The 24015-nt window shown below is 29.8% G+C and overlaps 1 protein-coding gene across 1 annotated transcript; it reads left to right on the forward strand.

The window, feature by feature from the left end:
- The first annotated feature begins 458 nt into the window (after nt 1-458).
- LOC113367222 (eukaryotic peptide chain release factor GTP-binding subunit ERF3B-like) lies at nt 459-20111 on the forward strand. The gene is made up of 9 exons (XM_026608849.1): nt 459-705; nt 763-789; nt 6285-6484; nt 14005-14116; nt 14190-14336; nt 15509-15654; nt 15723-15877; nt 19670-19816; nt 19874-20111. Exons 1-9 carry the CDS (start codon nt 552-554, stop codon nt 20097-20099), a joined length of 1314 nt encoding a protein of 437 aa, XP_026464634.1. The 5' UTR covers nt 459-551; the 3' UTR covers nt 20100-20111.
- Nucleotides 20112-24015: the final 3904 nt, after the last annotated feature.

The raw sequence follows: 24015 nt of genomic DNA on the forward strand, positions 1-24015 counted from the left end.
CGTCAAATTGCCAGGCATAGCAATCTATTTATACTTGTTTATCTATGAGCCATCTATAATCAAAGTTTCAATATAATAATCTCCATGGTAATGACTATCTGCACCAGAGGGTTTTAAAATTTCAAATGGATATACCTAAATCGAGTAAATGCCAATGCAAACCGCATTGGTTTTCACGTACACACATACTTTTTCTTGAACTCAAAGTCGAAAAAGTATCAAATTAACGTAGCACATTTTTTGGCAAAAAGTTAAATTCTTGAAAACGTTAAAAAATTATGTTATTCAAGTACTTATCATCATGTACTTATGCATAGAAATTTCTTTGCGACTCTTTCAATTTATGATGAACTATGGTTTTGTGTTTGCCGTCCTGTACAAAAATCATGTGTGCAAGCGCCTATGCATATAAATTGTGTGACTAACTTCCGCCTGCAACTCTCGCCGAAATAACACAGCGCACGCGGATATGTAATGCAATATAGAAGACAGAAAATATTACATGAGTATTAACATAAGCGCAGCAGTGATAATAATTTAGTGTACATAAAATGTCAAATAATGGTGCACCAGAATGTTGGGAAATGCAAGCAGATATTGGGTCTGGCGATCAAAGTAGCCCGCAAGACCCCAACAATGATTTGTCGGCGAAATTTTCCACGTTGAACGTAAATGCAATGGAGTTCGTGCCTTCTTTTCTGTCCTGCCCTCACAAACAGTGATGTTGTAACTTCTATTAAATCATTACAATCAAGTTTGAAGATAACTCATCCTCGATGCTACTGAATGGTAAATGTAATATTCTAGTTTGACAAGAAATATGCTAAACAATTCATTATATTTAGGTTAACTGTCTGAGATACTTACGACAAACAGTATTATTATTAACATATTTTTATATTCTGATTACAAGTACACATGGTGATCCATCAAAATCGCAATGTATGTAACACATATCTGGAAAGACATCTGGAAATATGCGATTTTTCTTAAATGCATCAAATCGTATGAATGGCAAATAGTTCCTTATATTTATTTCATATTGAATGTTAGATATATAATATATCTAGAGCACTCAACCACTGATATATTAAGTTCTTTCACATCCGGAAATATGCGACATTTTTACTGCGATTTTTCTTAATTGCATAAAATCATAACAATTTATGAGGACAAATAATTCCTTGTTTTTTGTTTTGTATTCACTGTTATATTCTAGAACACACAACCACTATATATTAAGTTCTTTCTATTTTGGCTTAATAATATTAGATAAATTTTTTTTAATATATTATGAAGCTGCAATAACATTAGTTTGTTCATTTAAGAATAAGTTTATAGTTTTTTTTATTATAACGTAAGAGCAAAAAGCTACATTAATTTGATTATACTTGAAAAGTGTGATATAAATTTGTTACATTGTATAAAATTGTATGGCATGGCCTTTAATAACATACTAGTTTTATTAATTTAAATATTTGATTTATTATAGTTACGTGAAATTAATGTATCGGTCTAATGCAACATAATTGATGAGCAAACCTGCCGCCCGCCGTATGTTTTTTGCGTTTTGCCAAGCATTTCTCTACTGCAGATTAATTTTTCTATATATTTTATCGAATACGGCAGTAAAAACTAATTTTGTTCTCAGTCAAATACTGGTAAAACAATTGTTTGTATATCCTTATAAAATAAATATTATTTTAAATATTAGTTTGACAAGCTTCAATATTGCAAGAATAATAGATGACTTGTCTATTATGACAAGAAATGAGAACATAGCTACAATGCATTTCCAAATTTAAAATGGGTTAAATCACCGTAATTTAAATAATTCCTGAACAATTTAGAGCATGAATATGGCGATATGATTTTCAATACCAAATTACATTAGCTCAATAGAGGTGCAATGCTTAAAGGTTATATGATCCAAATATCAAATACAATTGTTCTTGAATATGAAGGAGTATACCTTTCTAATGTATTAATAATTCTAAGGTAATAATGAATGGCTTGCAATTTTAAATTTCTTATCAAAATCACTCACAATCTCAATCTCAATGTGGAACTTCAAGGAAGATATTTTATTTACAATTTGTATGATAAAATTCAATGCTTTGAGTGCAAATTAAAATTGTGGAAAATATCTTTTACCTATCTTGTTTCACTTCCCAAATTTAGAAAAAGAGAATGTGAACAATTTTCAATCTTGATTCTAAATGTTTAAAGCTAAGAGGACAGATGTTTTCATGGAAATGTTTTCTTCTTCTATTTAACATCTATGTAGGTACACCTTACACCTTATGAAAACATCATAGGGAAGTGATCAGTATGCAAAATAATACAGATTAAGAAACGTATTTTTTTCAGTAAACATTGAAATATTTTGTAACTCATGTCAATCCTGAGAAATTTCCGCTTTTGAATAAAAAATACACAAAGAAAATTGTCTTTTTTTGGAATACGTACGTGTGCAAACAATTAAACAAATCCACAAAAGGAAAGTTGCCGGAAAATAATTATTTAATTCAGAAAATTTCCAGATTTCAGTTTTTAAATGTTTCTCAATATTTTGCTCCACCAAAGAAAATGCAACGGCAAATTTCTAATTAAAGTTATCAAGTAAATTAGTTTTGTTCAACTATTATTTGATGTCATTTTCAATCAATATTTATATCATACACTTGTAATTATATAAATATATACTTTTTTAAATTTTATATTTTTGGTTTTCTTGTTTCAATTTTGTTGTAATAACATTATTTCCGCGCTCAGTCAATGAATGTTTTTGACATAATTTTAGATCAATTGTTTGCCTTTATGAAAAAGCTTAATTAATAATTAATTATTAAAAAACAATTTATTAACTTCCCGTAGAGTAAGTTATAGTAATCGCAAAAATATCGAAAATGATAATTTTTATATATCTTTACGTTTCAAAACCTTCCTAACATTAGCCATACCTTAGAAAAAATGGTTGTGTGCGTGTGTGTGTGTGTGTGCGTGCGGATATAAATTTTCGTCACCGATTTCGGGAACACGAATCAACTGATTTGAATAATTTAAAAAACATTCGATTAGTATTGAAAAGGAGACGTGCTGATAAGTTTTTGGTAATGGCAGGTCCAGCTGTTACGGAGATACGGATCAAAGAGTGCAGAAAATATGAATCGACGTTTTGAGAGAACGACGGAGTATCTGATTTGAATGATTCAAAAAACATTCAATTTGTAATGATTGGTAGAAGGTGTGTTTAGTTATTGGCAAAGGCAGGTCCAGCCGTATTGGAGATACAGAGCTAATTGTGCAAAAAATGGCAGTTTTTGATAGAACTAAGCATCCGATTTGAATGATTCAAAAAACTTTCTGCTTGTATTGACGAAACAATTACTTTTGGAGAAAAATATTTAAAAAAAAAAAAAAAATTTGTATACCGAAAATAATTCAGATTTTAATTTTAATTCTTGCTAAAATTCTAAAGCTCACTTATGTACTCTAAATAAATAAATTCTTATAAATATTAGACAATGTTACAGTATTAATTTATAATAATTTATTTGAAAACATTTAATATTCCTCGAACATTTCGTTACGGTACGGAAAGTTCCAGCAATTTGCCTTAAGGCACGATGCCATGCACAACTAGTTATTCTTTATTTTATAAACTTTTCGTATTAGGTAGGTAACTTAATGTGATCGTCCAAAAATCGAATTTAAATTTTTTTGCATATGTTAACGTTTTGAAGGTTTCTGAACATTTGTGTGTGTATGCATGTATGAATACAATTTTTGTCCACGTTTTTGGGCGCAAGAATCAACACATTTCAATGGTTCAAAAAACATTGGATTCCTCGGAGAGGTGTGGATTAGTTTTTGGCCAAGGTCGGTCTAGCTGTTTTGGAGTTACGGAGCAAAGAGAGCAGAAAACTAGTGGTGTATGGCATCGTGCATTAAGGCAAATTGCTGGAACTTCCCGTACCGTAACGAAATGTTCGAGAAATATTAAATGTTTTCAAATCGATTAATATAAATATTGTAATATTGTCTAATATTTATAAGAATTATATAAACTGAATTGCGAAGTTGAAATTATTTGTTTAAAGTATAATAGAACTTAAGTCAGAATTAAAAAAAAAATGAAACAATTTTTTTACCCCAAAAGCACATTTTGCACGTTTTGCTCTGTATATCCGAAACCGCTAGACCTGCTTTTGCCAAAAACTAATCAGCACATCCTCCTATCAAGAGGAATCGAATGTTTTTTGAACCATTCAAATCGGTTGATCCGAGCCCGAAAACGAGGACGAAAAATTGTATTCATACATACATACACACACAAACATCCATTTTTTTCTGACGTATGCCAAAATGTTAAGAAACCTTCAAAATGTAAAGAAATGTAAAAATTTTCAATTTCGATTTTTGGACGATTACAATAACTTACCTAACAGGAAGTTAATGAGCATCCGCTAATTGTGCAAATTACAATTTTAATTTGAGATTTGAATGATTCAAAAAACTGCTTGTGCTGACGAAACGATTATTTTTTTCAATTTTTTTTTTTAATTTTCAATTTTCTTTAATATCGAAAATAATTCAGTTTTTCAATATTTTAATACAGGAAGTACGGGATATTTTAATACGGTACGGGAAGTTTCAGCAATTTGCCTCAAGGCACGATGCCATACACCACTAGTTTTTTTTTAATGTGGAATTGAAAACTACATGCAACTCTAAATTTTCACACTCCTATTTCATAATAGTCATTTTAGTAGCTAAGTCATATTTTTATAGGACAATAATGGCATAGGTAAAAGAAGAATATATGGATCTATATATGACAACGTTCCATCAATCATTTATTGTTCTTTTTATGAACGTTTTTCATTAAATTTCGATCAAGATTTTTCTGAGCTTACAGAAAATCTTAAATATATCCGTTCGACCCGCTGCAACAATTCTTAGATATTGACGACGAAATGGTTACCTCCGATAAAACTAGATGCACCAAATTATCGATCGATTCTCGCATAATTACTAATTTGCAGGCCTATTACAAGGATGTACAAGGAGCAATTCTAGCAAAAAATGTTGGAATTTATTTAGAGTTTTTAAAATCTCACTCAATTCACTAAGCATAGCACATCATAATTCAAAAATCAATGTTGCAGTGGGTAAATTATCAATGTAATTTGTTGTAATTTGTGTTAGCTGTTCCTTTCATTTATAGGCAACATATGTTTACATTCCGAATTAGTTATTTATTTTTTATACTAAAAATATATCAACAGCAAATTTACATATATATATATATATATATATATATATATATATATATATATATATATATTGAAATATGTGAGTTTGGTGTTGATATATATTTTGATGAGTTATTTAGAATCGGGCAGTAACACCAAGTAGAGAAAAAAAAACTAAAGTAGTTTTTAAATACTTTATTTATCCATACGTTTCGGTCTTCATCGAGACCGTCATTCAGTGGAAAAAGAATTAATTATACAAAAATACACTACACTATTACACTGTGATAACCAGGCTATTAATAATTGGAACATTTAAACTAATTAATTTTTTAGACAATTTTTGCTTACATTCTAGTGTGTACAAATTGACTAACGTCTAAAAGCTGAATACTGAATTCAGTTTTTAGACGTTAGTCAATTTACTGAATACTGAATTCAGTTTTTAGACGTTAGTCAATTTGTACACACTAGAATGTAAGCAAAAATTGTCTAAAAAATTAATTAGTTTAAATGTTCCAATTATTAATAGCCTGGTTATCACAGTGTAATAGTGTAGTGTATTTTTGTATAATTAATTCTTTTTCCACTGAATGACGGTCTCGATGAAGACCGAAACGTATGGATAAATTTAAAAACTACTTTAGTTTTTTTTCTCTACTTGGTGTTACTGCCCGATTCTAAATAACTCATCAATATATATATATATATATATATATATATATATTGAAGCATAAATGTATATATATAATATATGATTTTGAATTAATATTGACATATGTATTAAGTCTACTAATCAGGCATAAACAAATTTCTTTCAATTTATTTTACATCCATACGTTTCGGCTATAATCTTCATTCAGTGGAAACTAAAAATAAAATTAAAAACTAAAACTATTGAATTTGGTTTCCAATCTTGGGCATTTTTGCAAAATAACTCTTTCATGTACTTTTGTTGTTGGTAATTGAAATATTACGCCGTTGTAATAAATTTCTTGGATGCATATTAATTGAGTGCTTATATAGGTGGCACCTCCGAGACGGAAGCATGCCCACGTATTGAAGAGCCTCCTCCAGTCCCACCATCCTTAGAAACGGTCAGTGAATCTTATAGTCCAGCATTAATTACACCTACTGGTTCTGGTGGTGCAGGAACACCAACTGCCGATTCATGGGAAGCTGAAGCTGAAGATACTATTCTCACTCCAGATCAAGAGGAAGATGAGGTTTGCTTTCCTTTTATTGGTGATACACCTATATGAATCGAAATTTAATGAAACCTAAATATTATTTTGGAATTACATTCAATAAATGATGAATTCAAAATTTAATAAATCGATATCACCTGGATATTTTAATAAATTGATAAGGGTTTCTTCTCCGAACAATTAATCCAATAAATAAGTTTTTTTGTAAATGTTTAATTACTACGTTTCGGAACTGAGTACATTCCATCATCAGATTCTTCTGTCTGTTATGACAGTATTCAACTAGTTGGTATTGGTATTTTGCCTTGAGGCAAGTTGCATGAACTTCCCGATATGTGTAAATAATTGGCTTAATCAATGAAAAATAAATTAATTTATGAGTGATTAAAAGTATTCCGAGTGGATCTATTACACATAATTGATCACGAACGAACACGTTAACTTGGAGTATTTTTTAAAAGCAAAATTTAAAAAAAAATTATAATTGAACCAGTTTCCGCGGGACTTCAATGGTGTAGTATGTTCATTAGGACCAAGTACTTTATCATTATACCAAGTAAATCATCCAATTTTAATTTTAACAAACATCAAACTATTTGTCGAATACTCATTTTTTCAAACTTTGATGAATTTTTAATATTAAACTATTTGTCGTAAGGCCATAATATCTTAGTAAGTTCTATAAGACCATGATATATATCGCCAAAAGTTTCATACAAATCAGCTTAAATTTTTTAACTTTCCGTAGGGCAAGTTATAGTAATCGCAAAAAAATCGAAAATGAAAATATTCATATATCTTTACGTTTGAAAACCTTCTGAACATTTTGGCATACCTTAGAAAAAAATGGATGTGTGTGTGTGTGTGTGTGTGCGTGCGTGCGTGTATGTATGTGTGTGCGGATAGAAATTTTCGTCGACGATTTCGGGAACACTGATAAAGCGATTTGAATAATTCAAAAAACATTCGCTCGTATTGATAAGGAAACGTGGTGATTAGTTTTTGGAGAAGGCAGGTCTAGCCGTTCCGAAGTAATGGGGCAAAAAGTGCCAAAAACGGTAACTCAGTTTTTAAGAGAACTGAGCGTCCGATTTAAATAATTCAAAAAACATTTTACTTGTATTAATAAGATGAACAACTGATCAAGTTTTCATGAAGGCAGGTCTAGCGGTTTCGGAGATCTAATGAAAAAAGTAAAAAAAAATGCCATTTGGCAGTCAAAAATGATCATTAGAAATTTTTTTTACGAACATTAAATCCCCTACCTCATCCAATTTCAATACTAACGTAGTATATTCTGTTTTTTTAATTCTTGTACTGATTGTGCTTTCCAATATATTGGACAAACCTCGCAATATGTACTCAAAAGAATGAGAAAACATGAACTAAGTGTGGTCCACCATAAACAAAAAAATTCAAAAGTACCCTAGTACAGCACTCTATTGAAAACGTTCGTTTAATTCGTTTAATCGTTTAATTTTACTCCAAAGATCTTATATCATGAAAGTTGCATGTTTAGGAGATTATTTGCGGAAAGTTGCCTTATTCTTATGAATGTTTCTAATAGTGTCAACATTAGATCAGATCACAATCTATTACATGATTCATATTTAACACTATTCCTACCGACATTTCATGTTTACTATTCCTACCGCGACCGGTCAAATGACCGGTCATACAAAATCTATATTTTTCAGTATTGAATGAAGAGTTAATGCTAGTTTAAGAGTTTATAAATACAAATACAAAATATTTCTTTTATTTTAGAATGCGAAATCTACATTTTATTCTGTTTTATCCAATTTTTTACGATTTTTTTCTTAGAGTGTATTTTCGCACCTTCATTTTTTACGTTTTTGGCTGATTTTGTTCGCCTTATCATATTTCTAAAACATTATCTGGAATATTTTCTTTTAGGGAATCTGTTTTGTACTTGTACTTAGTTGATTGTTTTCTGAATTCTTGTTGGAACTATTCGGCAAGTTAATTGGAATAGAAAGTTCCTGCCTAGTACATCGTCTTCCCATAATTTCTTTATGTGAAAACAATGAATTTATCGTGAATAAATACAAAATAATGTAAAACCTTGATAAATTCTCTCTAAAAGTCATATTTTACTGAATGATTTATGACTGTTTTATGAATGACATCTACACCAAACACGATGCTAATACCAATTGAATTGACTCTCGTATTAGTGTAATTTTTTCAACATATGTGTATGTAAGCGAAAATTAGAACCTTCTTTTTTAGCTTCCAAAATTGTAAATATTATTTGAGTGAAGTCCTTGATTTTTAGTTATACCAGTACTTGTAGCTGTTATATTGCTTCAATTGTACCTACTATCACAGTTTTTTTTTACTAACAGTTTAGCTATAAGTAGGATGGTGAAAACTTTTAAATTTTTTACATCTTACTAGCGATTTTGATAATACTGATTCATTGGTTATAAATCTTCAAAGAAATTCTTAGTTTTCTACGTATACTCAAAACGTAGTCAATACGTATATATCCAAATTTTACACCCCATTTGTGCGATTTGCTGCGCATAATTATATTTACTTCGTATATTGAGCAGTTACTAAAATTGTATACTACGTTTTCCTGAATATTATTGAACATGTGTTGAATAAATTTACACCTTACCTTTATTGAAAATATTTGTTTGTCGATAGTAATACGTGGTCTTTTTACAACAATTTTGATTGCTGTCAATGTAGTTGAACCAACCTTTGGGTTCAAAACAAAACCTATCAATTTGTTGTTTGGATTCCTTCGTAAAAATCTGTCTACACATAGACATTGAGCAAAAATCAGAAAACCCACTTTGTACACCGTAGAAGTGCAATATTTATACTCCTTGCCTCATATGCGCATCGTGCATACAGAATTGAAAAAAATGCATATAAATTTGCAGAAGGCAGCTTTTACCACTCTAAATTCTTCTGAATTTACATTTTCTTGTAAGTTCGATCATATTCTTAACAATTACTACAGAAAATGCCGTCCGAACATCACCTTTCGTACTACCGGTCAAATGACCGGTCGCGGTAGGTAAGACAGTATACAATTTTTTTTCCAAAAATAAAAATTGAAAAAACAAATTAGCATTGAAAAATGTATCATACTCACATTTTAGGAAAAGTCATAAAGTTTGATGACGATTCAATTACGTTTGATATGAAAAATACTAATCGAAAAACCAAAAACGGTCATTTGACCGGTCCCGGTAGGAATAGTGTTAAATTTTTTACATTTTTTGACAAACAATTAATATCGACTTCCATTTAAGATCAATAATTTAAGTATTCACATCCTAACATATAAAAACACACACATACAATCTCACAGTAGTTCTCAAGGGTTTACACGTGTTGCGTATGACTCAGATTTAGTTAGTTCGTTTCCAATAGCCGATCTCATAACATCGAGAGAATAATATTGTTTGGGTTTTCAAATAATAATTTTAAAAAAGACAAAACTTATAGTAATTTTGATTTACAAAATTTACCTATTAGGCGGAAAAGTAACTCATAAATTCATTTTTTGTTAAAATCTTGTTTAGTGAAAAAGTGCTAACGTATATTCAAACATACAGGTAATTAATTCAATTTTGTCATTAACCTTTTCTTAAAATTTCCATAACTTTCAAAAAAAATTTTATCATTTTTAATATCCTGTTAGATAATCCACTCATTTATTTTATTATTTTCATTTTGATCATATTATCATAGTTGTGTACATTATTATTTTGTGCAATAATTTATTATTTAAGAAAAATCCATTTTCTTTTTTTAAACATATTGTTTGCTTAAATCTCATCAAGATCATGTTTCTTGACAGATGTCCTGAAGATGGAACGTACCTAGTTCCGAAACGTCGACAGTAAATAAATAAATAAATAAAGAAAAAGTTTTTTAAAAAACTTTTCTTGTTTTTTATTACTTTTGGATTCTTGTTCGAAACTCTACAATATATATATTAGGGTGGTCCTTAACAAGAACATTTTCGAATTTCTTTGCTCCCACGGGCGCAAAAGCTTCCAAATCAATAAAAAATGATTCTCTAATAGTATTAGCTCTTTGTATAAACATTTAGATAGAGCGCACAATGATTTTTATATGTACTAAGTTTCATATATTTATTTCTAAAATGTGACATTAAATTAATTCGTGCGCCATCTGTCGCGTCACTCAAATATTATGATACATGGCATCGTGCCTTAATGCAAATTGCTGGGACTTCACGCACCGTAATTGAAAATTCGAGTAATGACATTAGTGAGAATTATAAGAATTATGCTTGGTTAAGTCTACGAGCAATTCTTGGTGCAAAGAATAATGATGTACACGCACTGAATTTCACCATTCAATCAAAAATTGCTGGCGATTTGGTAACATACCAATGATTCCGACTGGTCTTCCGTTTGACTTCAAACGATTGCAATTTCCAGTTCACCTTGCGTTCGCAATAATAAGTCGCATGGCCAATCGCTTAGTGTTTGCGGGATAAATTTCAAATAGATTATTTAGAAAATCATTGTTTTTCACATGGGCAGTTACACGTTGCCTGTTCACGAGTTGGAAAATTATCTGCTTTGTTTGTTTTAATGTCAGACCAAAAAACAAAAAATGCGGTTTACCAAAGAGCACTTCAATGAAATGGATAATTTGTGGATTCACTTTCATTTACTTAGAGAAGTTTCACTAAAAAACACTTCATTTTTGTAATCGAAATCAATTCATTACTGTTGTGTAATAAAATCAAATTTTTCCTTTTCAAATATAAAACAAACAAAAAAATTCTTCATCTTTCTCACGAAACCATCTGGTGGCGAAACGGAGTTCGTCGGGCTTGCTAGTATGATATATAAATTAGACAAGGATGCATCAGTAAACACAGCGGAAGTGTATGCCATAAACAAATGCATAAAATTCATTGATACAAATGTCCTGAACCAGTCTGCCATAATCAGTGATAGCAGATTGGCGCTAGAAGGCATGTTATCGCTGGAAAATAACCCGACACTGATTATATTAGACTCTCTCAATTATATATAAGATAATAGTAAAAAATTGTGAAATAAATTTTATGCGGGTGAAATGCCATGTAGGGATAGCCTAGCCGGTAACGAGGCAGCAGATAGTGGCGCCAAAAATGCAATTGATACTAGTGTTAGAAGTATCGAGGCAAAAGATCGATATTGAGTACTTTGAAAAGTATCTAATCAAAATATCGATGCCAAAAAAATATCGTGGCGAAAGTATCGATAGTACTCAATATCGAATTTTGAGTACTTTTCATAAAAATCAAACATAAGTGCAAGAAAGATCTAAAACTCATTAAATATTATATCACAATATTAGAATAAATTCTATTGCTTGTAATCTGATGTGTTAAATCAGAATCATTTTCAATATTGTAAAATTTTAACAGTAATTTTTCAATACTAATTTCAAATTCTATAATTTTTCAAAAAAAAGACAAGTTATAATAGTTGATTATTCTTGATTAAAACAATATAATAGTCTGATACTATATTCAAAAAGCAATACTTTTTAAGTATTTTTAAGCACAATCATATTTTTAATATTTTTCAGTGCAAACAATTGCCACAAGAACCAAATTAATTTATTATTTTCTAAAAGTTTTTTGCCCACTAAATACTAAAGAAAGTATTCTTAAGTTTTATTGTCATTCATTCAGAAAAGGTCAGTTGAAATCCGATTCCTAAAATATGTTCATAATGTGCACAAACTGAAAACGAGACATTTTAAGATTCACGTACCACAAAGAAAATATTGCTCTTCTGTTCTTTTTTAAATTGTTTATTTAATTTTTAATTTACAAGTACTTTACTTCAACTTACAATTCACATACTTTTAGAAAGAAAAATAATAACGCATTGAAATCGATGAGTATTAATACATTATTTGAAATAATTATATTTCGATTCTTTTTTACGCAAAATACTAATATATTGAAATTGATGAATATTATTATTTGAAATAATTATATTTCAATTCTTTTTTACGCAAAATACTAATATATTAAAATTGATGAATATTATTATTTGAAATAATTATATTTCGATTCTTTTTTACGCAAAATACTAATATATTGAAATTGATGAATATTATTATTTGAAATAATTATATTTCGATTCTTTATTACGCAAAATACTAATATATTGAAATTGATGAATATTATTATTCGAAATAATCATACTTCGATTGTTGAATATGTTTTTATAAAACATTTTGGTACTTTAAAAAGGCGTTTCATTTTACAAAAGAGTAATAAATAAACATCTTTATTTATTAGTGTGGTCATATCCATTTTGGGTTTTTGAGCAATAAATTCTGAGACTAATGACCCTTCGGGATCATTTTTTGCCACTTCTCTGAACAATTATGACCACCTAGAGAGATTATTGCATTGCATTCGGCAAAATGGTTGGTTTTCATAGTTGGTCGATAAGTGGTGTTCATAGATTACGCTGTCGATTCTTTTTGAGTACTATCGACGTAAAAGATCGATATTGGCAAATATATCGAGCTAAAAAATCGATACCAAAAGTACTCACTATCGACCGCAAAGTATCGATATTTACTCAATACTCGATATTTCGTTCTAACACTAATTGATACTGGCATCTCTGCAGAGGATGGGTTATCCTATAAAGACAAAAAATTATTGTTTATTAAACAGGTTTCAAAACAGATCACAGGTAAATTCTACGGCATAATATAATAAGCAATATCTATCAGACCATGGTATGACTAGTTTACTGAATATCGATCCTTTTTTTTTGACGATATGTAGGCCAATTTAACCATACATACACTCCGTTTTATCTGAGTAAAATTGAGATCAATACCGCTCCTAATTGCTATTGCTTGGGTCTATCAATGTGATGAAACTAATGCAAAAGATAACTTATTTGATATTTATTATTCGATAAATATCAAATAAGTAGATCTATAATCTATAAAAGAAAATTCTAGGGTTAACTGAACAATTTATCAATTAGACTTAAACAAAGATCCTTTAAATAAAATAAGCACATAATTTTAATAAAGATAATTTTGTATGTGGTAAATATATAATAAGCTTTTCGCTAAAAGCAAGTAATCGCAAATATTTTTTTGCAAAAAATAATGCATGGAACTGGAGGTAGTACAGAAAACTGCTAAGGAGGTGAAGATATCTTGCAAAAAATAAAGGATCATGTTGGGTAGCACTTATTTGTTAATTATGACGAAAAAATCATAAAGTAATATATATTACTTCTTAAAAAAAAAAGGATAAATATGACAATTCTTATTATAAAATCATGACATGTAGCGTGTTTTTTTTAATTCTTGGAACACACCCCCTCTTTTTGTACTAGTTTCTTGTTCCATATAACACGGATTCGCATAACACACTAATTCTTTGGAACATATCTACAGTGTTATGCGGGGGTTACCTGTATTTAAAAATATTTATGTATATGTATTTGTGTCAATTGTATGTGTTTGCATATTCTTTTCAGGAATGTGAGGATGGAGATGAGATAGCTAAAATTCCAAAAAAAAAAACTTTGAAAGTAGAAGATACAAAAAGCAAGAAAGAGCATATAAATGTTGTTTTTATTGGGCATGTTGGTAAGGATTATTGGAGCTATCATTATTCAAATTTTGATGTGTTAACTAACAATTTTAATTCAACCATTTGTAGATGCTGGAAAGTCTACCATTGGTGGACAAATTATGTCTTTGACAGGAATGGTTGATAAGAGAACATTAGAAAAATATGAGCGAGAAGCCCGAGAAAAATCTCGAGAGTCCTGGTATTTGTCATGGGCCTTGGATACAAATCAGGAAGGTAATATATATGTAGAAATTTGACTTTGCGTAAATGGTTCTGTAAGCTTTCATATGGATTGGCGATGAGCCGAAAAATTTAGTAAAATATATTTGCAAAAAACTGCTGAATTATACAAAGAGAAACTAATATTAAGATAGATCATTTAATATAAATTAAATTAACTAATAAAGATAGATCATTTAATTAAAATTCTTCAGTTTTTTACGTAAAAAAGGGTCAGGAAGCCAGAGAGATTAGACTTTAATAATAATAACATATGTCTTACACCCAATACAGCCGACTTTTTTGAATCTTGTGAACATGTTATTGTTTGGTAGAAATCGTTCAGGCCGTTTCTTCATTTTTAGTTGTTGGGATTTTTTTGCGATTTTTGTAAAAGATTTTTTTATGATACAGTTTATGGTCTATTTGTAAGTAATTCTTTTGAAATAATATACGCCTATGAAAACTAATTATAATATAAAAATTCATTAAAGTTAGGAATAGTTCATGAAATTTTCAAACTTTTATAGTCACAATTTTAATAGCACCTTAATTTTAATTTATTGATTAGAATATTCCAGATGTCGGAAACTGCTTGCAACTTGCCTCTTACACCTAAATTATTTATACAAATTATCAAGATCGTTAAACATTACTAAATACTTTAAAATCAATTTAAAACTAATACCATATGATTCATGACCATAGCAAAAACAAAACATTTGTTTAATGCTGGGAAATACTTTGAAAAAAAATGGATTGGTTACATTGTGCTAACAAAGGTTTACGTATCTGAAATAATGAAAAAACTTTATGTGGTGGTGTAGTTGATAGTCAAAACAAACCGGCAATAATCTTAATTATTGCCGGCTATTGAAAAAGGTTTGAATTTAAAAATCAATATAAGTTTGAAATATTTCACACGATTTTGTTATAACTGAATAGCTCAAGGGTAACTGACACCATCATGCTCATTATTGTAGGTTTAAACTCTGTGAGGGTTATTTTTTGTTATATTCTATTTATTATTATTCCAATTAAATTATGCAAAAGTCGGGAATGGCATACAAGTCGAACTATATGCTTCATACTTTAAAAGCTGAAAACATTCAGTAAGCACACAATCTAAATGAAAATATTCATTCATTTTATACTCAACATGTTTAATCAGTTTATTGTTACTATAGAACGTGACAAGGGAAAAACTGTGGAAGTTGGGAGAGCATATTTTGAAACAGAAAAAAAACACTTTACTATTTTGGATGCTCCTGGTCACAAAAGCTTTGTGCCCAATATGATAGGAGGTGCAGCCCAAGCAGACTTAGCTGTTCTTGTATGTATTTTACTATTGTTTTTGTAAGATCTATATTTTTTCTGGACTTTACATAATTATTTTATCAGGTGATATCTGCTCGTAAAGGAGAATTTGAGACTGGTTTTGATAGAGGTGGGCAAACAAGAGAACATGCTATGTTAGCTAAAACTGCTGGTGTTAAACACCTTGTTGTACTTGTTAATAAAATGGATGATCCTACAGTCAATTGGGATGAGAACAGGTATGCAAAATATGCATAATTAATTGATTTCAATGTAACTTACAACCTTCCTATAAGTAACATTTCAATTTTAATATAGAAAATCTGACTTACAGACAGTATCTATAAAAGAATTGAATTGAATTGAGAAGCTCATACAAATTGAGCAGATCATCCATATTTTAATCGTAACTATTTTTGTAAAATATTAAAAGCAAAATCTGTAATACTTGTCAAGTGATTTTATGTATAATATCTCATGCAGTTAAAGCAGTACGATTGCTTTAAAAAAAAGTTCAGAACTTCCAAAATATTGAAAAATAATTAAAACATTTTTTTCAAAAAGTCTTTTCCAAAAAAAATTTTTTTTTCAAAAATTCATAGTTTCTCAAAACTCTTTTTTTATCAAAAATGTTAATCTTTTTAAAAAAATAATTTTTGGTGCAGGAAGTTCCAGCAATTTGCCTTAAGGCACGATGCCATGCGCCCCACTAGTTAAGAATTATATAAACTGGATTGCAAAGTTAAAATTTTTCATTTGAAAATGAGTCATTTTTGATATTCAAAAATAAAATGATTTTTTAAATTCAAAAGTTTTTTTTTGAATATTTGAAATAAAAAAAATATTATTTTTCTTTCCCAAAATCTAATTGTTACTTTACCAGCAAAATGTTTTTCAAATCATTCGAATCGGATGCTTTGTTTTCTCACAAACTTTCATTTTTTACACTTTTTGGTCCTCATTATTACAAATTGAATGCTTATTTAATCATTCAAATCGGTTGCCCTGTTCTCTGGAATCCGTAATTTTCTTTTTCTGGCTAGACCGACCTTTTCTAAAAACTAATTAGCAGTAATCTCCATAAGTAGCATATGACTGCTGTTTCAATGCCAAAATCTTCAGAAACATCTGAAACGTGCAGATATGGAAAAACTCCGCCTTTTGCTCGTATAACAGCAGCGATTCAGTAGGAACGTTCAAAGCTGTTTCGTATTAGTTGGTTGCAATTTTCTCACTTCTCTTTCCAACTCGTCCAGCAGCAACTCATCCGGCGCTGAGGAGGCCATTCAATATATTTGATTTCTTTCTGCTTTTCTTTGACTGAGAAGGAATTTAGAATTGTGCTTAGGATCATTATCTTGCTGGAAAACGAATCCGCGACCCACAATTCTTTTCCCACACGGAAATGCGTGCCGTTGAAGGATGTTGTGGTAGACTTTTTCGTCCATTATACCTTCAATTTTCACAATGTCATCAACAATGCCCCCAGCAAATCATCGCCAGACTAACACTGAACTTCCACCATGTTTGACTGTGGGTATCACACATTATTTTATCATGCATTCGCCAACCAAACGACGATGTCGTTTCGCCGTCGTTCGTTGAAAATTCCAAATTTTGATTCGTCCATGAACAAGACTTTAGATAGACCATCGTTCAATTGTCCAATTATGTTTTTTAGCCCAATTCAATCATTTCACTTCGTTTTGTTTGCAATAGTAATGGTTTTTTTTAGAGGCGACGCTTCCTTTAAAACCGTAATTTCATAGACGTCGCTGTACAGTTGAAACCGATATGTATGAGTAATGAATTTTATGTATGAGTAAATGAGATTTATTTCTAATCAAATATTTACACAAATTGTAATAGACAAAAATTACACAAGTTAAAATAAACATACTCTTCGGCAAAAATTGTTGGTTCTCCAGACATATAACGTGAATATATATAAAGTGAATTTGAATAAAAATGGTTGGATACTACCGACTTAATCAATAACTAATTAGACAAAATTTAAATCGTTTATTTCGAAAAAAAATTTCTTTCACTAACTAAAAATGAAAACTACAATTGACTAATTAGATTAAAAATTTTGGAATTTTCAAAATTGGTTCAGAGTTTTTGTCCAAAACGCGCACAATTTTTTTTACTTTTTTCTGCTAATTTTAAGAAACGGCTCAGCCAACCATCTTGCTAAATTAATCAATGCAACCCCTCATTGAGTTTCATCAAATTTGATTAGGACGACTATTCACTCACATTGGGATGTTTTTGCAATAGCCTTAATATGAAATATTCTACTGATTCAGCGTTCTAATGTTTTATATGCTTTAGTAAAGCAGAAGTGTTTGGTCATCTATTATTAACTTCCCGTAGGGTAAGTTATAGTAATCGCAAAAAAATCGAAAATGAAAATTTTTATATATCTTTACGTTTCAGAGGTTTCTGAATATTTTGGCATACCTTAGAAAAAATGGATGTATGTGTGTGTGTGTGTGTGTGTGTGTGTGTGTGTGCGTAGTATGTATGTGTGTACGGATACAAATTTTCGTCGACGATTTCGGGAACACGGATGAAGAAATTTGAATAATTTAAAAAACATTCGATCCGTATTGATAAGGAGACGTGCTGATTAGTTTTTGGCGGAGGTAGGTATAGCCGTTCCGAAGATATGGGGCAAAAAGTGCCAAAAACGGTACCTCAGTTTTTAAGAGAACGGAGCGTCCGATTTTAATAATTCAAAAAACATTTTACTTGTATTGACAAGATAAAGAATTGATCAAATTTTCATGAAGGCAGGTCTAGCGGTTTCGGAGATCTAATGATAAAAGTAAAAAAAAAAAGCCATTTGGCGGTCAAAAATGATCATTAGACATATGCACATCAAATTATCAGATATTTTATAGAGATTTTAACAATAAGTATAAATTTTGTTTACATTCCTATGGGTTCCGTACCAATGTTTACCCGTTAGACAGCGACGCGGCGCTTACGCGCTTTATATTTTGTTTCTATGCAGTTAAAGCAGTACGATTGCTTTGAAAAAAAGTTCAGATCTTCCAACATTTGTCAAAATAAAGAAAACATTTTTTTTTCAAAAAAAAGATTTAAAAAAAAAATTTTTTTTTTAATTTTTTTTTTTCAAAAAAAAGTAATTTTTTGTCAAATTTATAGTTTCTCAAAAATCTTATTTTTTCGAAGTAATTTTTTTTCAAAAATGTTAATAAAGTTTTTAAAAAAATAATAATTTTTGGTACGGGAAGTTCCAGCAATTTGCCTTAAGGCACGATGCCCTAATTGCCTTAAAACAGAATTCCACTTACAGCTAGTTGTAAATTAATTTGAAACTAGTTGTGGAAGCTGGAACCTTCCGTGCCATAATCAAGGAATAAAAACAATCAAACAACAATTATTTTAAATGTTTTCAAATATATTGTTATAAATACTGTAGCATTGATTATTCACATTTTATGTATAAAATATAAATTAGACGACGACGTGTTATATTTACAAGAAAAGTAAACATACAATACCTAATCAAGCTCTTCACCTAGAATGAAGAGCCTTACTTCACTTTTTTACATGCATTAGGGAAGCTTATCTTATATTTCTGAATATTATATTAACAGAATTGCAAAGTTAAAATTATTTAAGTATATAAGTGAGCTTTAAAAATTTTGAATTTTAAAACTTTGTATATTTTTGAATTTTGAAAAGTTAGATTTTCTATCTAAATCACTGCGCAGTAACTACATAGCATGTTGTGCTTGTTACAATTTTCAACTATTCAATATTCTTTACAACAACCCTAAACCTTACCTTATACATAACACTCGTCGACATTGACATAATCAACAAAACAAATACTTATACAATATATTAAATAAATAACCAATCTTTATTTACATAATATATTTAATTATCTGACAAAGTAAGAATATTACAAAAATTATCTTACTATTTATTTTGTGATTTTGATTTCGATGTCTGTCTGTACATTAATGTTTATATATATATATATTTTTCATTAGGTATAATGAATGCAAGGATAAAATCCTTCCATATTTAAAAAAATTGGGTTTCAATCCTGCAAAAGACTTAACATTCATGCCATGTTCAGGACAAACAGGACAAGGATTGAAGGAACAAATAGAAGAGTCTGTTTGTCCTTGGTACAGGTAAATATACTAATAATAAATACTGTGTAAACCATTATACATGTTTTGTTGTTGTAGAGGGGTAGCTTTTATTCCATTTATTGATGACATGCCTTCTTTTAATCGCAAAGTGGATGGACCATTTATAATGCCTGTTGTAGACAAGTATAAAGACATGGGTACTGTAGTTATGGGCAAGGTTGAGGCCGGTGTAGCGAGAAAAGGACAACTATTAATACTTATGCCAAATAGGGTAAGTGTTAATCTTTTTAGTTTATATGGGTATATGAATCCATATCACTAATTCTTTGTCAAAAGCACTAGCAAACAATTAGGTTCTTATTAGGTCCAACGCAAATATTATTTTATGAGAAAAATCTACTATCAAAAATGTCATTTTTAGGTTATGTTATATATTCACTAATATATATATATATAAGAACCGTGCGGACGTGTTTTTTGAAGTGTCGTTTTGTCTCTGACACAATTCCGGATTTGGATTCCAAAAAATCCTACAACTGCTGTGATACAAAACCTTCTGCAAGTGTGATTATTTGTAAGAACTGTGGCAAAATTTACTATGTGAGTTGTGCAACAAGAATAGGTTTCAAATTCATTGATGGAAATTTGATACAGTGCTGTGATGTGAGCAGTGAAGTGCCAAGTGACAAACATATAGATACTATAAACAACTTAAATCAAACAATTATCGAATAAAGGACAAGGAATACATAATTCAGCAGGTTGAAGAAAAAATTAAGATGCTGCAATTATTAAAGCCAAATGAAAAGAAAAAAGGTTTTGTCAGCTGCACCCAGTATTGATAGTAATACTGAGAAAGCAGCATCCAAGAAATCTAAACATAATTCTACCATAAAAACAGAGGCAATGCTAATAAGGTTTCAATTCGCTTTGAAGAAATTAGTTTGCGGTTTGTGGTTGTCAACACGGAACTACCTATTAAATCGACTCAAGCTGAACAATCAATCAAAGCAAATGACGATGGAAATTGAACTTTGGTCCAGAAAAAGAAGCCCCAAAAGCGAAAAAACAAAGCCATCGAAGGAACAAATGTGAGCACTATACTCGCGGGAGTAGTGAGGAAGGCCCACCTGCATGTGTTTCGCCTGGCACCGGAAACGTCGACGGAAACTTTAAAAAATAATAATTTAAAAAAAATTATTTAAATGAAAAAACTTCAAAAAGTATTGAATGTGAGAAAATGGCTTCAACACATCCGGAAACATATGCCTCTTTCAAGGTCTGCATTGCGGAGAGTGAATTGAAAAGGAGTCTATGTAGACCGTTTTTTATTCCATCTGTGAGAAAAAGCAAAGAAAAATTGTCAAACTGGATCAATATGATGTTCTTGAATATTCAATATATATCCAATAAAATGGAGGCATTAACAAAGGTCGTCCATGACAACAAAATAAACATGACAATAAAATAAACACTGTCGTAGTTAACATATGTACGGAGGTGTTGCTATTTACTGTCGAAAAGAGATAGAATGTTTGGAGTTAAATTACATAACATCACATCCCGATGAGCTGACGTGCAATATGGCCGCATGCTACATAGTCCAGTCATTTGGTCGTTTTGCCGGTACAGTACTCCGGGAATTCTGAAAATTGGTAATCTTATAGATTTCGAGGTGCTCTTTACGAAAATCAACTTTACCACCTCAAATTTGAACGGCAAGTTACCACCATATTGGAAAAATGGCGTCAAACAACAGCTTTTTTAAAATATCTCCTTTCTGGCTGATTCTACAATAAAAGTATCTATGTACGAATTAAACTAGATAAAATTTCCTATAATTCTTCAGAAAACCGTTTTTTTTTGTAAAATTGATAGTTTGAGAGTACGGCCGCCTCAAAGTCTTTGCTGCTCTCGCCGTAGTATCAAATCTGTCCATATATGACAGCACTTTGAACTTGACCACATTCTTTCTAATTAAATATTTTCAATGATAAATTAAGCGAATAAGATCTAGAAATAAAATAATTCAAATATTTTTCTGTTTTTTTGACGATTTTTTAACACTTTAAGCTACTTACTTATAGCCACTTTGCCATTGAAGTGTTAAAAAATCAGCCGTCGTCCTGTACCCACATCTACGTTTTTTCAATATCTTATACTAATATTTACCGTTCAGTTAAAAATAATAATTATTGTTTTTCGAATTACTATTTACACAAATATATGAGTGATGAGAAATGTAGAACCGTTTCAAATAAAATGATTATTCTCAATTCCCACAGTTAACACTTTTTATCCTTTTAACAAATATTAAAATATGGTCAATAAAATTGTATATTAAAATTATACACTGCTAATTTATTTGCAATAGCTCAATTTATTTTAATGCCAAGGGTTATACAATTTTTCAATCATACCTGTAGATGTGGATGTATAAATAATGATTTTTTGTTTTTTCACGACTAAAACATTGATTTTCCAAATGTATCACACAAAAATGATCGGCCGCCTTTGTGATTTATGGTAACACTTGCATAAGACACACTTGTTGAAAATTGCAGTCTTTTAAAAGGTATAACTAATTCAGAAAGAATTAATATATAGCATTCGCGGCAATGGTAGAATATCACCTTGGATTTTTCTACCCAAAAAAATTGCTTCAATAATGTTGCCTATAATTTTTATAATTTCGTACCATATTTTAACTTGCTTCTAGTAATTTACTCACTATAATTCAATATACATTATTATTTATGTTCATATTTGAAGTGAATTAATTTGTCAAATTTCTGTTCACATGTGCTCTATTCAACCTACGATCAACAAAATTATTGCAGGAAAAAAGCGTATGTCGGAAATAGGCTAATCTTTATCTTAACTTTAGAAGTGAAAACAATTTGCACTCCGTCACCACCCACCGCATTAATTGGATTATAACTCTTTTAATTCTGATTTTATCAGAACTTGTAATACACTATTTTAAAGGTAATTAAATGAGCTACAACTTTCTCTATCATAAATTTTACCGTAACTTCTCTTATTTTGAAATGGCAAAGGATTGAAGGACTCAAGACACTCTGGTTGGACACTGTCAATATTTGTGTAACAAAAAAAAAGTGATGAATAGTCAGAAAAAGACCTTTAAATTTCATTTAATTTTAATTTAATAAATTTATACGTATCTTTTATTTTTTTAAATAGATTTTCATGAAATCATGAGCTTTTCGGAAATTGTTTGCACTAAAGTTGTGGTATTTTCTAGAATCTGTCAAGATTTCTTAAACCAAATTGATGCTAGCGGGAATACGATTATTTTTAATTTTGGTGGAAATGGCACTCAAAAACGATTTGCTTTAAATGAAAAAAATATTATATGCGTCTTTTATCTGCATGATAGCTCACTCATTTTACATGCAGAAGTACTCATTTTAAAGCTTATTTTGAGCACTATCAAACTCGATTTTCATATCTAGCCTAATATTATTCTTAGAACAATTTATAGAACAGCGATTTATTAGGATTTTGATTGATTTAATTTTGTTCATTACATGATTTTCGTTTGAATGTATATTTTTAGAAATATTTGCAAAAAACGATGAAAAACGTTAAAAAAAAAAACAATTTTCAGTAGCCAGTAACTTGAAAAGTAATCTTTTTTGAAAAACATTATTAAAACATTTTTCTCTTTTAATTAGTTCTTTTATCGATATCCGACGTTAGTTTGAAAGAGATACAATTGCACTACTGAAAAGGGATGTCATTCCCCCGGGAAGTGGCAAAGGAGTCTAAATTATTATTACTTTTAAACTTGAAAGTAAGATGAACCTAATTCCAAAATTTCATGCAAATTGGAGCACATTAAAAATATTCAGACCTAAAACGCTCCATTGACTTGAGTAAATAATTCGTATCCAATGCCAAACATATGAATTTTTTACATAATGAAACTTCTAAATAATTGTTTGAATAAGTAAATTATTTTTGTATCGTGATTTAGTAAAGTAAGGCAAAACACGACAGCATTTAAAAGTTAAAAAATAATAATCTGTCAAAGTGAATTATAGGCTAAGTTTTATGTGCGATCACTGACAGACGCATGCGCAGACTGCATCACCTGTCAGATGTTGACTGTAAATCTTAAATTATTATAATTTTTTGGGACATCCCAGCTGCTTTTCGACAATAATAATGTAGTCATTACATTTTTCTTAGACATAATCCTAAATATATTATAT

The sequence above is a fragment of the Ctenocephalides felis genome, unplaced genomic scaffold (genome assembly GCF_003426905.1).
Source record: "Ctenocephalides felis isolate EL2017-DRISC unplaced genomic scaffold, ASM342690v1 CF-g0.4_SCAFFOLD_01170, whole genome shotgun sequence".
NCBI lineage: Eukaryota > Metazoa > Arthropoda > Insecta > Siphonaptera > Pulicidae > Ctenocephalides > Ctenocephalides felis.

What these genes read in the sequence shown, in the direction of transcription:
- LOC113367222 (XM_026608849.1), top strand. Translation starts at nt 552, where the DNA reads ATGTCAAATAATGGTGCACCAGAATGTTGGGAAATGCAAGCAGATATT. An exon ending in CGTGCCTTCTTTTCTGTCCT is followed by an intron (nt 706 to 762) that starts GCCCTCACAAAC and finishes TCAAGTTTGAAG; the next exon opens with ATAACTCATCCTCGATGCTA. An exon ending in ATCCTCGATGCTACTGAATG is followed by an intron (nt 790 to 6,284) that starts GTAAATGTAATA and finishes GTGCTTATATAG; the next exon opens with GTGGCACCTCCGAGACGGAA.